We start from the raw sequence: 16,049 nt of genomic DNA, 5'->3' as shown, positions 1-16,049 counted from the left end.
ACTGTGATGGAAGCTAAGCGAAGCCAGTCTATCAGCAGCTGTGTCCATCTTTATGAGGCTCTGCCTGCTACTAAAAGTGTTCCTATGCTGCTTCACACTGTGAGCTCTTTCCTGCCTGGTCTTTCCTCCTCTTCTGGTAACTCTTGCTCTCACAGGCTTTCAGGTAAAGTGTTCTGAGAGCGGTCTGTGTGGTGTCCTCCCACCGTCGCCCTGTCTGTGTGGTGTCCTCTCACCTTCGCCCTGTCTGTGTGGTGTCCTCCCACCTTCGCCCTGTCTGTGTGGTGTCCTCCCACCTTCGCCCTGTCTGTGTGGTGTCCTCTCACCTTCGCCCTGTCTGTGTGGTGTCCTCCCACCTTCGCCCTGTCTGTGTGGTGTCCTCCCACCTTCGCCCTGTCTGTGTGGTTGCCTCTCACCTTCGCCCTGTCTGTGTGGTTGCCTCCCACCTTCGCCCTGTCTGTGTGGTGGCCTCTCACCTTCGCCCTGTCTGTGTGGTGTCCTCTCACCTTCGCCCTGTCTGTGTGGTGTCCTCCCACCTTCGCCCTGTCTGTGTTGTGTCCTCCCACCGTCGCCCTGTCTGTGGGGTGTCCTCCCACCGTCGCCCTGTCTGTGGGGTGTCCTCCCACCGTCGCCCTGTCTGTGTGGTGTCCTCCCACCGTCGCCCTGTCTGTGGGGTGTCCTCCCACCGTCGCCCTGTCTGTGTGGTGTCCTCCCACCGTCGCCCTGTCTGTGTGGTGTCCTCCCACCGTCGTCTGTGTGGTGTCCTCCCACCGTCGCCCTGTCTGTGTGGTGTCCTCCCACCGTCGCCCTGTCTGTGTGGTGTCCTCCCACCATCGCCCTGTCTGTGTGGTGTCCTCCCACCGTCGCCCTGTCTGTGTGGTGTCCTCCCACCGTCGCCCTGTCTGTGTGGTGTCCTCCCACCGTCGCCCTGTCTGTGTGGTGTCCTCCCACCGTCGCCCTGTCTGTGTGGTGTCCTCCCACCGTCGCCCTGTCTGTGTGGTGTCCTCCCACCGTCGCCCTGTCTGTGTGGTGTCCTCCCACCGTCGCCCTGTCTGTGTGGTGTCCTCCCACCGTCGCCCTGTCTGTGTGGTGTCCTCCCACCTTCGCCCTGTCTGTGTGGTGTCCTCCCACCTTCGCCCTGTCTGTGTGGTGTCCTCCCACCTTCGCCCTGTCTGTGTGGTGTCCTCCCACCTTCGCCCTGTCTGTGTGGTGTCCTCCCACCGTCGCCCTGTCTGTGTGGTGTCCTCCCACCTTCGCCTTGTCTGTGTGGTGTCCTCCCACCTTCGCCCTGTCTGTGTGGTGTCCTCCCACCTTCGCCCTGTCTGTGTGGTGTCTCCCACCTTCGCCCTGTCTGTGTGGTTGCCTCTCACCTTCGCCCTGTCTGTGTGGTGGCCTCCCACCTTCGCCCTGTCTGTGTGGTGGCCTCTCACCTTCGCCCTGTCTGTGTGGTGTCCTCTCACCTTCGCCCTGTCTGTGTGGTGTCCTCTCACCTTCGCCCTGTCTGTGTTGTGTCCTCCCACCTTCGCCCTGTCTGTGGGGTGTCCTCCCACCGTCGCCCTGTCTGTGTGGTGGCCTCTCACCTTCGCCCTGTCTGTGTGGTGTCCTCTCACCTTCGCCCTGTCTGTGTGGTGTCCTCTCACCTTCGCCCTGTCTGTGTGGTGTCCTCCCACCTTCGCCCTGTCTGTGTTGTGTCCTCCCACCGTCGCCCTGTCTGTGGGGTGTCCTCCCACCGTCGCCCTATCTGTGTGGTGTCCTCCCACCTTCGCCCTGTCTGTGTGGTGTCCTCCCACCTTCGCCCTGTCTGTGTGGTGTCCTCCCACCTTCGCCCTGTCTGTGTGGTGTCCTCCCACCTTCGCCCTGTCTGTGTGGTGTCCTCCCACCTTCGCCCTGTCTGTGTGGTGTCCTCCCACCTTCGCCCTGTCTGTGTGGTGTCCTCCCACCTTCGCCCTGTCTGTGTGGTGCCCTCTGTGTGGTGTCCTCCCACCTTCGCCCTGTCTGTGTGGTTGCCTCTCACCTTCGCCCTGTCTGTGTGGTGGCCTCCCACCTTCGCCCTGTCTGTGTGGTGGCCTCTCACCTTCGCCCTGTCTGTGTGGTGTCCTCTCACCTTCGCCCTGTCTGTGTGGTGTCCTCTCACCTTCGCCCTGTCTGTGTTGTGTCCTCCCACCTTCGCCCTGTCTGTGGGGTGTCCTCCCACCGTCGCCCTGTCTGTGTGGTGGCCTCTCACCTTCGCCCTGTCTGTGTGGTGTCCTCTCACCTTCGCCCTGTCTGTGTGGTGTCCTCCCACCTTCGCCCTGTCTGTGTTGTGTCCTCCCACCGTCGCCCTGTCTGTGGGTGTCCTCCCACCGTCGCCCTGTCTGTGTGGTGTCCTCCCACCTTCGCCCTGTCTGTGTGGTGTCCTCCCACCTTCGCCCTGTCTGTGTGGTGTCCTCCCACCTTCGCCCTGTCTGTGTGGTTGTCTCTCACCTTCGCCCTGTCTGTGGGCCTCTCACCTTCGCCCTGTCTGTGTGGTGTCCTCTCACCTTCGCCCTGTCTGTGTGGTGTCCTCTCACCTTCGCCCTGTCTGTGTGGTGTCCTCTCACCTTCGCCCTGTCTGTGGGGTGTCCTCCCACCTTCGCCCTGTCTGTGGGGTGTCCTCCCACCGTCGCCCTGTCTGTGTGGTGGCCTCTCACCTTCGCCCTGTCTGTGTGGTGTCCTCTCACCTTCGCCCTGTCTGTGTCGTGTCCTCCCACCTTCGCCCTGTCTGTGTTGTGTCCTCCCACCGTCGCCCTGTCTGTGGGGTGTCCTCCCACCGTCGCCCTGTCTGTGTGGTGTCCTCCCACCGTCGCCCTGTCTGTGTGGTGTCCTCCCACCGTCGCCCTGTCTGTGTGGTGTCCTCTCACCTTCGCCCTGTCTGTGTGGTGTCCTCTCACCTTCGCCCTGTCTGTGTGGTGTCCTCCCACCTTCGCCCTGTCTGTGTGGTGTCCTCCCACCTTCGCCCTGTCTGTGTGGTGTCCTCCCACCGTCGCCCTGTCTGTGTGGTGTCCTCCCACCGTCGCCCTGTCTGTGTGGTGTCCTCCCACCTTCGCCCTGTCTGTGTGGTGGCCTCTCACCTTCGCCCTGTCTGTGTGGTGTCCTCTCACCTTCGCCCTGTCTGTGTGGTGTCCTCCCACCTTCGCCCTGTCTGTGTGGTGTCCTCCCACCTTCGCCCTGTCTGTGTGGTGTCCTCCCACCTTCGCCCTGTCTGTGTGGTGTCCTCCCACCTTCGCCCTGTCTGTGTGGTGGCCTCCCACCTTCGCCCTGTCTGTGTGGTGGCCTCCCACCTTCGCCCTGTCTGTGTGGTTGCCTCCCACCTTCGCCCTGTCTGTGTGGTGGCCTCCCACCTTCGCCCTGTCTGTGTGGTGTCCTCCCACCGTCGCCCTGTCTGTGTGGTGTCCTCCCACCGTCGCCCTGTCTGTGTGGTGTCCTCTCACCTTCGCCCTGTCTGTGTGGTGTCCTCTCACCTTCGCCCTGTCTGTGTGGTGTCCTCCCACCTTCGCCCTGTCTGTGTGGTGTCCTCCCACCTTCGCCCTGTCTGTGTGGTGTCCTCCCACCTTCGCCCTGTCTGTGTGGTGTCCTCCCACCTTCGCCCTGTCTGTGTGGTGTCCTCCCACCGTCGCCCTGTCTGTGTGGTGTCCTCCCACCGTCGCCCTGTCTGTGTGGTGGCCTCCCACCTTCGCCCTGTCTGTGTGGTGGCCTCCCACCTTCGCCCTGTCTGTGTGGTGGCCTCCCACCTTCGCCCTGTCTGTGTGGTGGCCTCCCACCTTCGCCCTGTCTGTGTGGTTGCCTCTCACCTTCGCCCTGTCTGTGTGGTGGCCTCCCACCTTCGCCCTGTCTGTGTGGTGGCCTTCCACCTTCACCCTGTCTGTCTTTCACTATTTATATGCTGTCTCCAATTCCATTGTCAATGGAGTAGAAACCCACGTTGTTTTTCACAGCTACTTACTAACATTTGGTTTGAAGTGGATAGAAAGTAAAAAGGATGACTGTCTAAAGAAGATTCTATACTAGTCTGTTCTAATGTATGTTTTAATGTTTAGAACTATATGTTCCTTTCCCATCTCACTATGTGGCTAAAGCAATGTAATCATTTTAAGTTTCCAGAATTCTGTGTGGTAGAAAATGATCAGGTGTAGTGTGTATGAGATGAGCCTTGCCTGATGCATTGCTCTAACGCTCTGTCCCCCCTGTCCCCCCTGGTCGTGGTGCTCAGACGTGGAGGAGGGCCAGCTGTCTGAGTGTGGGGGAGACGGAGACCTGGAGTCTGGTGACAGCCCTCTACCACGCAGCAGCAGCACCTCCGACATCACACAGCAACTGTCTGACACCTTCCCAGGTAGGGATACAACAATGGGTGCGCAAACACACACAGCATGAGGGCATGTTCTAACATGGGGCCTTTTAGCTGGCCTGGAGGAGCTATTTAGACTCATGCTAACAATGTATCCATCCATACAGTGATTTATGTGCGTTGAAGCCTACAGGCTAAAACTCATATTTCTGATCCTGCATCTAGAGATGTAGGGATGAGACTAGAAACATATTTATGACCAGAGTAGACTGGCTGTCTGCTGTGTGTGTGTGTGTCCAGTATGATAACAGACACTGTGTGACTTCCAGGCCAGAAGAGAGCGTACTCCCCCAACAACTCCTGTGTCTCCGATGGCAGGACGTTAGAAGGGAGGAGAGATGGCGACCCACCCTTGGTGAGTCACACACCTGATGCAAAATCAATGACCCTCTCGCTTTGAATGAGTATTTCTGCAGGGCATCTGTTGCAGTCTGATAGAGGCACCTCTGAAACACCCACGGATGACTTCTCCCTCTGTGCTCCCAGATTCTGATCCGGCGGAGCAGCAGTCCAGCTGAGCTGGACTACCCTGTAGAGGGACACAACACATGCACAAGGCTCCAGCTCCGGGAGAAAAGTGAGAATTTACAGCTGTCTTTCACCCGTCGCACACTTTGAACTATAACATTGACCTCTCTCTCCTTCGCTCGTCAGGTGAGAGTGTGAGCAGCGAGACGTCCAACGGCTACCTGAACGACGCTGACAGCAGCCTGCTGGCCTGGCAGGCGTTTGAGGAGGAGGCAGACTTCCATTCAGCCCAGATAGGGGTCAAAGCAGACACAGAGAGCCAGAGGAACCTGCTGCTCAGCCACAATGAGGCCCTTGCAGGTACTGGACTGGATTGGACTGGACAGGGGGGTGCAGGGGTGGCTTCAGGTCTGGGTAAGGTTTCTGGGGGGATTGATGGAGGTTAATGAGTCTTGGTGAAGTTGTCACGTTCACCTGAGGTGTGTGTCTGCCTGTGGGTGGTGATGTGATTTATCTCAGAGCAGCCTGACCTTTCAGAGGATTAGAATAGTCTTCATAGCCAGCCTCTGTCTGGGAGAAGGTGATCTGCTCTACAGTACAGTATCTTCTGGGGGACCACCCCACCTCGTCTGTGCTCCTAAATTGATTCAATGTAAATTCACAGCCTCTGTCCTCCCTCTGTGCTTCCTCAAGCTCCGCTGTCTCCTCGTTGTCCCCTTGTATTGTTTTAGGTCCCAGGTGTGCCCTCTCTCCCCACTCCGCACCACTGTCTCAGCACCAGCACCCCCCCGCCTCGCCAGCTTTGCTCGTGCACCCTGAGTGCCGGGACTGCCCCCAGCTCCTGGAGGACACCATGCATCAGTCTGTGTTACACATGCCTCAGGACCTGGGTACTGCTACTGTCCCTACTATCTCCCCTACACACCCTCTTTTAGCCTGCCCTGCCCATCACCCTCTGTGTTGCACTGTTTATCCTATACCCAATCCACACACCCCCATTCCACCCATCATCTGTTCAGCCGTTTGTGACTCTGATAACTGGGCAAAATCGATCTCTGTGTTGAATCACCTCATTGTCCGAGGTGTGGACAGGCCTAGAGTTGTAGTGTTTTACAATCGAGTTTATACAGTAGTAAATCAGAGTTTTCTCACTCTATCTTTCTCTCGCCCTCTCTGGCCTTGTAGACAGCAGTGAGTGTCTGACTGATGATGTCAGCATCATTGCAGGCGGGAGCCTAACAGGCTGGCACGCTGACTCAGCCTTTGTGCTCTGGAGGAGGATTCTGGGTATCCTGGGGGATGTCAACAGCATCCGCTGCCCCAGGATCCACGCCAAGGTGTTCAGTTACCTCTACGACCTGTGGCACAAATTGGCTAAGGTAAGCCCAGCCTCCAAACACTCTCATCGGCCTAGATGACATGTCATCTATTCAGTCATCTACAGTGGCTTGCGAAGTAATTCACCCCCCTTGGCATTTTTCCTATTTTGTTGCCTTACGACCTGGAATTAAAATTGATTTTTTAGGGGGGGTTGTATCATTTGATTTACACAACATGCCTACCACTTTGAAGATGCAAAATATTACAGCTGCAAGTCTCTTGGGGTATGTCTCTATAAGCTTGGCACATCTAGTCACTGGGGTTTCTGCCCATTCTTCAAGGCAAAACTGCTCCAGCTCCTTCAAGTTGGATGGGTTCCGCTGGTGTACAGCAATCTTTAAGTCATACCACTGATTCTCAATTGGATTGAGGTCTGGGCTTTGACTAGGCCATTCCAAGACATTTAAATGTTTCCCCTTAAACCACTCGAGTGTTGCTTTAGCAGTACGCTTAGGGTCATTGTCCTGCTGGAAGGTGAACCTCCGTCTCACTCTCAAATCTCTGGGAGACTGAAACAGGTTTCCCTCAAGAATTCTTGTGTATTTAGTGCCATCCATCATTCATTCAATTCTGACCCGTTTCCCAGTCCCTGCCGATGGAAAAACATCCCCACAGCATGATGCTGCCACCACCATGCTTCACTGGTGTTTTCGTTGATGGCCAAAGATATCATTTTTAGTCTCATCTGACAAGAGTACCTTCCATATTTTTAGTCACATGATCTCAGTGTATATATATATATATATATACTGAGATCATGTGACAGATCATGTGACACTTAGATTGCACACAGGTGAACTTTTAACTATTTAACTATTTAACTAATTATTTGACTTCTGGAGGTAATTGGTTGCACCAGATCTTATTTAGGGGCTTCATAGAAAAGGGGGTGAGTACATATGCACGCACCACTTTTCCGTTTAAATTATTATTTTTTAAACAAGTTATTTTTTTCACTTCACCAATTTGGACTATTTTGTGTATGTCCATTACATGAAATCCAAATCCAAACCCATTTAAATTACAGATTGTAACGTAACAAAATAGGAAAAACGCCAAGGGGGGTGAATACTTTCGCAAGGCACTGTATTCTGTAGATTTTAAATCAAGCTAATGCAGTTATGCACTAATTGCAGATCCGGGACAACCTGGGAATCAGTGTGGATAACCAGTCATCTCCTCCCCGCCCTGTCTTCATCCCTCCTCTCAGAATGCTGGCCTCCTGGCTCTTCAAGGTGAGTCAGCTGCTCAGAGGTCCACTGCATCTACACACATCACCTAACTATCAAAGACATGCATGTGGCTCTCCCTCTCGCCTCCTTTCTCCCTCCCCCCTCTCCCCCACAGGCCACCATGCTGCCATCAGAGTTCAAGATGGGGAAGCTGCAGGCCTATAAACTAATCTGTGAGATGATGACTAAGAACCAGGATGTGCTGCCCAACAGTGACTTCCTGGTCCATCTCTACCAAGTCATGCACAAGGGCTTCACCAGCGAGGACCAGGTAACACATGGACATTTTTGTCAGACACTGTTAGTTTTATACTAAGCAGGTTTCGGCTAATAATACATCTATTCAGTATGAGGGGTCCATGTGAGACAGGTATGGCCAAGAGGAAGCCTGACGAAGATCCACAGGGGTCGAAACATTGCCTCTCCTGTTTTCATGTGCTATTCTATGTTCCCTGTACTGTAAATGTGGAAACAACTTGATGTAGATTCCTGTAACTAAGGCCAGAAGAGGGAGCCATTATCAAACACAAGAGAATGGGACCGCTCTGGGAGTACAGCTTGGGACTGTTGCATTCTGTGGCTGTAGTTTCACTCATAAAAAGGTTTGATTGCAAAAAAAAGTGGCGAGGTCTCAAGTTTTTACTGATGAGTGGGACCAAATGAAAGGTCAAGAGGGATGGTCCTGATTTCATATACAAAGGAAAGGCCCTCCTGATTGCCAGTCATATGAATATTTTTTTTTAATGTAACCTTTATTTAACTAGGCAAGTCAGTTAAGAACAAATACTTATTTACAATGACGGGCTACCGGGGAACAGTAGGTTGGGCAGAATGACAGATTTTTTTCCTTGTCAGCTCAGGGATTTGATCCAGCAACCTTTTGGTTACTGGCCCAACGCTCTAACCACTAGGCTACCTGCTGCCCCGTTCAAAAGTTTGGAGTCACTTAGAAATGTCCTTGTTTTTTAAAGAATATCACATTTTTTGTCGATTTAAAATAACATCAAATTTATCTGAATTACAGTGTAGACAAATTACTATTGTAGCTGGAAACGGCTGATTTTTAATGGAATATCTACATAGGCGTACAGAGGCCCATTATCAGCAACCATCACTCCTGTGTTCCAGTGGAACGTTATGTTAGCTAATCCAAGTTTATAATTTTAAGACTAATTGATCATTAGAAAACCCATTTGCAATTATGTTAGCACAGCTGCAAACTGTTGTTCTGATTAAAAAAGCAATAAAACTGGCTTTTAGACTAGTTGAGTATCTGGATCATCAGCATTTGTGGGTTCAATTACAGGCTCAAAATATCCAGAAACAAATAACTTTCTTCTGAAACTCGTCAGTCTATTCTTGTTCTGAGAGGTGACAAGAAACTGAATATCTCATACAACGCTGTGTACTACTCCCTTCACAATACAATGCAGACTGGCTCTAACCAGGATAGAAAGAGGAGTGGGTGGCCCTGGTGCACAACTAATCAAGAGGACAAGTACATTAGTGTCTAGTTTGAGAAACAGACCTCAAGTCCTCAACTGGCAGCGTCATTAAATAGTACCCGCCAAACACCAGTCTCAACGTCAACAGTGAAGAGGCGACTCCAGGATGCTGGCCTTCTAGGCAGAGCTCCTCTGTCCAGTCTCAACGTCAACAGTGAAGAGGCGACTCCGGGATGCTGGCCTTCTAGGCAGAGTTCCTCTGTCCAGTGTCTGTTCATTTGCCCATCTTAATCTTTTATTTTAATTGGCCAGTCTGAGATATGGCTTTTTCTTTGCAACTCTGCCTATAAGTCCACCTCCTCTTCACTGTTGACGTTGAGACTGGTGTTTTGCGGGTACTATTTAATGAAGCTGAAGGGCAGGTTTAAGCTACGGACAACGAACACAATTGCGTTTTATGGCAATTTGAATGCATAGAGATACCGTGACGAGACCCTGAGGCCCATTGTTGTGCCATTCATCCGCCGCCATCACCTCATGTTTTAGCAAAATAATGCACGGCCCCATGTCGCAAGGATCTGTACACAATTCCTGGAACCTGAAAATGTCCCAGTTCTTCCATAGCCTGCAATGTCACCCATTGAGCATGTTTGAGATGCTTTGGATCGACGTGTACAACAGCGTATCCAGCAACTTCGCACAGCCATTGAAGAGGAGTGGGACAACATTCAACAGGCCACAATCAACAGCCTGATCAACTCTATGTGAAGGAGATGTCGCGCTGCATGAGGCAGATGGTGGTCACACCAGATACTGACTATTTATTGATCCAAGCCTCTACCTTTTTTTAAGGTATCTGTATTCCCAGTCATGTGAAATCCATAGATTAGGGCCTAATTTATTTATTTCATGTGACTGATTTCATTAAATGAACTGTAACTCAGTAAAATCTTTGAAATTGTTGCGTGTTGCATTTGTACTTTTGTTCATTATAAAACATTTGAAAAGTAAATAAACATTTTAATATAAAAAAATAAAAAAATTAGGTTAGTCCCCCAAATGTGGGGGAGTGTAGGTGGGTTAAAAAAAACACTAGATGGGGCTATAGCCAAAGGCTTCTCAGCTTTGTTGCATTGTCATTTCGAATCAAGAGCAGCAAGACGCAGTGCACTGTCGGAGGTACATGGCACATGCTTATTGTCATGTTCTTGTCATGTGTTGACAAAGGTCCTGTTGATGATGACATTGCTTGTGCATTAACTTTACCCCTTTCACTTGTTCTGGACTAGCTAAGGTAAATGTCAGGAATGTTGATGAAGCTGGTGATGTAATGTATTGTGCGTAGGTAAGAGTCATCTGGGTTCACGCCAGTGTAGTCTTGCGTTTTTCTAGGCCTCTGCTCAGCTGGATCTCTCCAGACCTCTTGCTCTGTCGCCTCCTGCCAGCCGGTGGTGATGAGAGAACACTGTCCTCCTCTATCTAACCACACCCTGCCGCCTGCCTGGTTAGCTGGCTGGCTACTCTAAAAACAGGAGAGGGAATGAGTTGGAAAGAGATTGAAGGGGGGGGGGGGGGAAACTGTAAATAAATTATTTGTTTTTTTTCCCCTCTGCCCACGGGTTTATATTGCTCCTTGGCAGCACGACAAGCTTATTAGAATGTTTTCCATGTCGTTAAGTAATGTTTGAGCTCCTGCCGTGTATTTGTGATTAATTATGGACTGATGTCTGTCGCACTCCATTAGTGATACGTTGACCGGAGCTGGAGATGACCGGGGCCAGAGATGACCGGGAGGGAGAGACTGGGGAGGAAGGGGAGCTCACGGGGAATGCGTTGTAGAGAAATGAGGGGGTCGGCCAGGAGGGACAGGGTGGCATTCTCCAGCTTTTGTTGTGCCTAAATATAATATGGGGCCTGGGCCGCCAGTGCTGAGCTGGCTGGGCGCTGGAGCGTGTTTAAATTGCCCGGAGAAAGAGTCCTCACGCCACACAATGGAGGGACAGCCCAGCTGCACGCCTGCTTTACATAACAATGTGCCTCTTACTCCATCCCCCCCTTCCTTCTTCCTCTATCCAACCTCCCCTGCAGTATCCCTCCCAAATCTACTGTTCTTCTCTCTTTAGTCTACTCTGTCCCACTCAAATTCTCCCTACCTATTTTCCCCATTTCTTTGTATTTTAATGGTCTGTCTAGTCTTGAAATGTTCAACAACAACAAAATACTCTGATTATACAATATTTAAGCACTGCACATGTTTGGAAATATAACATGACAGGGTTTTTTCACTAAAAAGGAGGGGCTATGAAGGAGGGTACATCCTCTCCTCCTGGCTGCCAATATCACTGGTAGTGTCCAGTCTGTCTCTCTCTCTCTCTTGCGCGCGCAGTCTACCGAGTCTGCAGTAGCATTACCTTGGCCTTTGCACAATGGCAGTAATCTATTTAATAAGAGTGCTGTTCAGCCTACTGAAAAGTTGTTGCTTGTGCATTAAATGTGTCTTCTAGGGTTGTGTAAGCCAGTCATTAAATATCTCTCTAACACCTGCTCTCCCTGTGCAAAACCATCAGTCCCCCCCCCCCCCCCCCCCCCCCAATTTATCAGTGAAACAGGGATTGTTTCATCTGTGTAACGGCTGCCTGTGGAGAAAGAGGGAAATGTGACAGTTGAGTTGTGCTGCGGTTCAAAACCCAGTGGTTTAGTTGATGATTAAACCCTCCAAAAGCACCTCTCCACCTTGACATAGCCATACAGATCGGCACTACCTATTAACATGTCTGGACTGGGAAAACCCCGTTTTACAAACTCCTTCTGTGATAAGAACTGATAGTAGTGTCATGATGTCACTAATGACCAGTAAATGGGGAAATATTTCATTCCATGTAAGAAATGTGGGTTGTGTGCCTACCAAACACGGCAGAATGAAAGGGTTAAGAAGCCTCCTGTCAGGCTTGTATTAATGCACCTTTTGTTGAACAGAGCAGAGCAGGCCAATCCTACTGCCAACCCTCAGCCCTACCGCACGCAGCAGTGCTCAGATCTCTACCACCACACACTCCTTTCACATCCAGCTCCCTCTACTTACAGGCAGAATGGAAATACTTTGTAGGTTAATCGCTTCAGCCGACATTACGCCTCTCAGAGGTCAAATACTGCAGAAATGAGGTTAAAATGGGCCTCCAAACCCAACGCTGCCGCATCGCTATGTTTTGACTGGTTCCTTATTGTCTATGTTTTTCTATTCCTATTTTGTTTCCCCACTCTGTGTCTACAAAGGCTTCATTTGAGGGGATTCATGTTGGGAGGGGTTGGGGAGGAGTGTGTCGGGTGTTTGCTGAGGTGTACTGGGGTTTAGGACTCAGTGAGACACAAGGCCTCTGTTTGAACCACCTGATTTACACACGTTTACAGCTATCCTAAAGGCAGGTGTTCCTGGCCTGGACCTTGGCTGTGTACACACACACACACACACACACAGTTAAGCAAACAATCCCCCCTTATGTAGTTCTATTACATTCTTATCTCAAGAATTTCAGTTCACTCCTGACATTTAAGGCAATGTGAGGTCTTCCACTGCAACCTATTTCAGTTCTTTATTAGACACAGTACTTTATTAATATACCCAATGCATGTTTTCAGTGTACTGTACTTTACTAGCAAACAGGGTAATGAGATGACGGTCCACCATTATTATTGTGAAGTGGTACATTCTGCCCACGTATACTTAAATCCCTCTTCAATACTTTTTTAATAATGTGTGTGTGTGTGTGTGTGTGTGTGTGTGTGTGTGTGGTACTTTTGTTCCACCATTCCCCTTCCCTTGTGCTGTGTGATCAACCCATCTGCTGCCTCTTTCTTCCCCTCCCTTTTTCTCCATCCCTCATTCACACTCATTTTGTTTGTGTAAGATATGGACTGTGAAATGCTGTGCTCTCCTGAGTGCACTGTTGTCATATTTGTAGCAATTTGGGATGCACTACTATGCTATCATTCTTTTCCAGAGCTCAGTGTCTGTCCATTCCCCAAAATACACCCATCACAATATCAGGAATACATGCCACCTGCCTACAAAAGATATGGCTCTATGTTTAATGTAATGCTCATTCAATCCATCCATTGACCTAACCACCATGACCATCTGTGTTTGTGTTCCCTCTCAGGACGTTCTAAACACAGTGATCCGTTCCTGTTCCCCACGCTTCTTCTACCTGGGCCTGCCTGGCTTCACCATGCTGGTGGGAGACTTCATCACCGCTGCAGCACGCATCCTCAGCCACGACACCGCCGAGGTACACAGACACGCGCACACAGACACACAGGCAGGCTTACATCAAAGGTGGTGCAATATGTATTCAAATGTATTTAGGATCGCTAAACATATTCTGCTATACTTCATTTAGAAGTTCAGATTAGTGTGTTGAATGTACTACACAGTATTCAACTCCATGGAAACAACATATTCAGTGAGTTAAAGGACATAATGCTGCCGCTCCTGGAGGCTTTTCTCCCGGGGGCTTTTCTCCCGGGGGCTTTTCTCCTGGAGGCTTTTCTCCTGGAGGCTTTTCTCCTGGAGGCTTTTCTCCTGGAGGCTTTTCTCCTGGAGGCTTTTCTCCTTTCTCCTGGAGGCTTTTCTCCTGGGGGCTTTTCTCCTGGAGGCTTTTCTCCTTTCTCCCGGGGGCTTTTCTCCTGGGGGCTTTTCTCCTGGAGGCTTTTCTCCTGGAGGCTTTTCTCCTGGAGGCTTTTCTCCTTTCTCCTGGAGGCTTTTCTCCTGGAGGCTTTTCTCCTTTCTCCTGGAGGCTTTTCTCCTGGAGGCTTTTCTCCTTTCTCCCGGGGGCTTTTCTCCCGGGGGCTTTTCTCCTGGAGGCTTTTCTCCCGGGGGCTTTTCTCCTGGAGGCTTTTCTCCTGGAGGCTTTTCTCCTGGAGGCTTTTCTCCTGGAGGCTTTTCTCCTGGAGGCTTTTCTCCTGGAGGCTTTTCTCCTGGAGGCTTTTCCTTCAAGAGAAATGTTTCATGCAACATAATCAGAGTTCTGTAGTAATGAGACAATGAATGTGTTATTTTCATCTGAAAGGCTCCGAGGATTGACGCACAGACTGTCCTTGGGTCGCTGGTCTGTTTTCCCAACCTCTACCTGCAGATTCCTCTACTGCAGACTGTTCCTGGAACTGATAACATCGTCGTCGGGAACGAGGACATTAAGGTATTCAGAGTTCTTACATTTACTTTGTCCTTTCAGTAAATACTCAGACAGCAAACTAATAAAAACATTGTGTAGGAGTTAGAGTTCAAGTATCTTGATGAATAAAATGGACATTTTGGATGGTAGATGAAGTGGATTGTTCATCATCATGTCTTCTCTGCCCTCTCCTTTCAGGACTATCTGGTCAACATCTTACTGAAGACGGCACGGAATGAACCCTGTGAGGCAGCCAGGTATGAAAGGGATGGTTGTACAGAAGAAAGGTACAGTCGTGTGGAGGGAATGGGACTGATTTGGATTCATGTTCAAATTTCAAAGAAATAGTATAATGAAATAAAATATTTGATGAATTTGTGTAATGTTAGAAGAAAATGGAAAGGGGGTAATGCCACTTCAGAGATACAACATGAGTAAGAATGTAATTGTTCCCATAGCGTGCATCAGTATTCTCTCACTGGTCTCCTGTGTGTTCCAGGTGTATAGCTGTGTGTAGTCTGGGCCTGTGGGTATGTGAGGAACTGATGCAGAATAATATTCACCACCAGGTCAAGGATGCCATCAATGTACTGGGCGTAACACTAAAGGTGAGTGTTTCTGCATCAGCGTCTATGTGAGTGACAAGGTGCTCAGTTGCGTGACTCCTGTACAGTATGTTTTTGAAGACCTCTGCTCCCCTGTCTATCAGTGGATAGATGCAGAGAGAACCAGTGTTTCCTGAGGGTTTTTGGGAAAAGAGCATGTGGTGTAATTTCCAGACCACTCGCTCTCAGTGGATGCAGGCCAATTTAAGCATTTAAGTTTCTTGCTAGTGCAATACCCTTCTAATGGAGCAGTATTCACTGCCCTGCCCAACCTGACGCACACATCCGGCTGGCCCAAAATAAAGGGGATGAGTGGGTGAATGGGGGGAGGGGTGCTTTTCTGAAAGCAGGTGCTGAAATCTCTGGATCTGTCTTTGTGTTGGGCCATTTTTGCAATCCTGCATTGTCTGCTCTTGTTACATGACAATAAGCATTCTGCTAGAAAACAGGGGACATTCTATTTCTGTGCCTTGAATTCCAGATCCCCTTTTTTAACAACACAACTGGCTCTGCCAATCGGTCCATAAACTTTAGTTTGAAAGAAAGTTTTTTGCAGAACCAAGACATTTTCATACTTTTTTATGCCAGAGTCCCCATAATAGTTTTATACAATTACTCATCCTACTACGTTGGTGACTTCCCAGAACGCCTTGAACCCTGATCTCTCGTGTACTGTCCGCTCTCTCTCGCACGCTCTCAATTCAATTCAATTCAAGGAGCTTCATTGGCATGGGAAATATAAAAAAATTTCAGGACCCTGTCTTTCAAAGATAATTCGTAAAAATCCAAATAACTTCACAGATCTTCATTGTAAAGGGTTTAAACACTGTTTCCCATGCTTGTTCAATGAACCATAAACAGTTAATGAACATGCACCTGTGGAACGGTCGTTAAGACACTAACAGCTTACAGACGGTAGGCAATTAAGGTCACAGTTGTGAAAACTTAGGTCACTAAAGAGGTATTTCTACTGACTGAAAAACACCAAAAAGAAAGATGCCCAGGGTCCCTGCTCATCTGTGTGAACGTGCCTTAGGCATGTTGCACGGAGGCATGAGGACTGCAGATGTGGCCAGGGCAATAAATTGCAATGCTGTGAGACACCTAAGACAGCGCTACAGGGAGACAGGATGGACAGCTGATCGTCCTCGCAGTGGCAGACCACGTGTAACAACACCTGCACAGGATCGGTACATCCGAACACCTGCAGAACAGGTACAAGATCGCAACAACAACTGCCTGAGTTACACCAGGAACGCACAATCCCTCCATCAGTGCTCAGACTGTCCGCAATAGGCTGAGAGAGGATGGACTGAGGGCTGTAGGCCTGTTGTCCTCACCAGACATCACCGGCAACAACGTCGCCTATGGGCACAAACCCACCG

At 50.1% G+C, this 16,049-nt stretch overlaps 1 protein-coding gene across 9 annotated transcripts in view; it reads left to right on the top strand.

The window, feature by feature from the left end:
* The window catches only part of LOC139375315 (ral GTPase-activating protein subunit alpha-2-like), a 186,726-nt gene that overhangs the window by 85,909 nt on the left and 84,768 nt on the right, over positions 1-16,049 (top strand). For 5 of the 9 annotated variants that reach the window (XM_071116970.1, XM_071116969.1, XM_071116973.1 and 2 more), the window contains exons 17-29: positions 14-163; positions 4,226-4,348; positions 4,633-4,718; positions 4,850-4,940; positions 5,018-5,191; positions 5,563-5,721; positions 6,017-6,210; positions 7,348-7,446; positions 7,559-7,714; positions 13,046-13,174; positions 13,955-14,083; positions 14,258-14,316; positions 14,559-14,667. In XM_071116970.1, the coding sequence (XP_070973071.1) occupies positions 14-163; positions 4,226-4,348; positions 4,633-4,718; positions 4,850-4,940; positions 5,018-5,191; positions 5,563-5,721; positions 6,017-6,210; positions 7,348-7,446; positions 7,559-7,714; positions 13,046-13,174; positions 13,955-14,083; positions 14,258-14,316; positions 14,559-14,667 (1,658 nt within the window). The remainder of the gene's footprint in view (positions 1-13; positions 164-4,225; positions 4,349-4,632; positions 4,719-4,849; positions 4,941-5,017; positions 5,192-5,562; positions 5,722-6,016; positions 6,211-7,347; positions 7,447-7,558; positions 7,715-13,045; positions 13,175-13,954; positions 14,084-14,257; positions 14,317-14,558; positions 14,668-16,049) is intronic. The other 4 variants (XM_071116976.1, XM_071116972.1, XM_071116975.1 and 1 more) reach the window with 2 other exon arrangements.

This window comes from Oncorhynchus clarkii, chromosome 19, assembly GCF_045791955.1.
Source record: "Oncorhynchus clarkii lewisi isolate Uvic-CL-2024 chromosome 19, UVic_Ocla_1.0, whole genome shotgun sequence".
NCBI classification, from domain to species: Eukaryota; Metazoa; Chordata; class Actinopteri; order Salmoniformes; family Salmonidae; genus Oncorhynchus; species Oncorhynchus clarkii.
The sequence above is the reverse complement of the archived record's forward strand: the minus strand, read 5'-3'. Positions and strand labels throughout refer to the sequence as shown.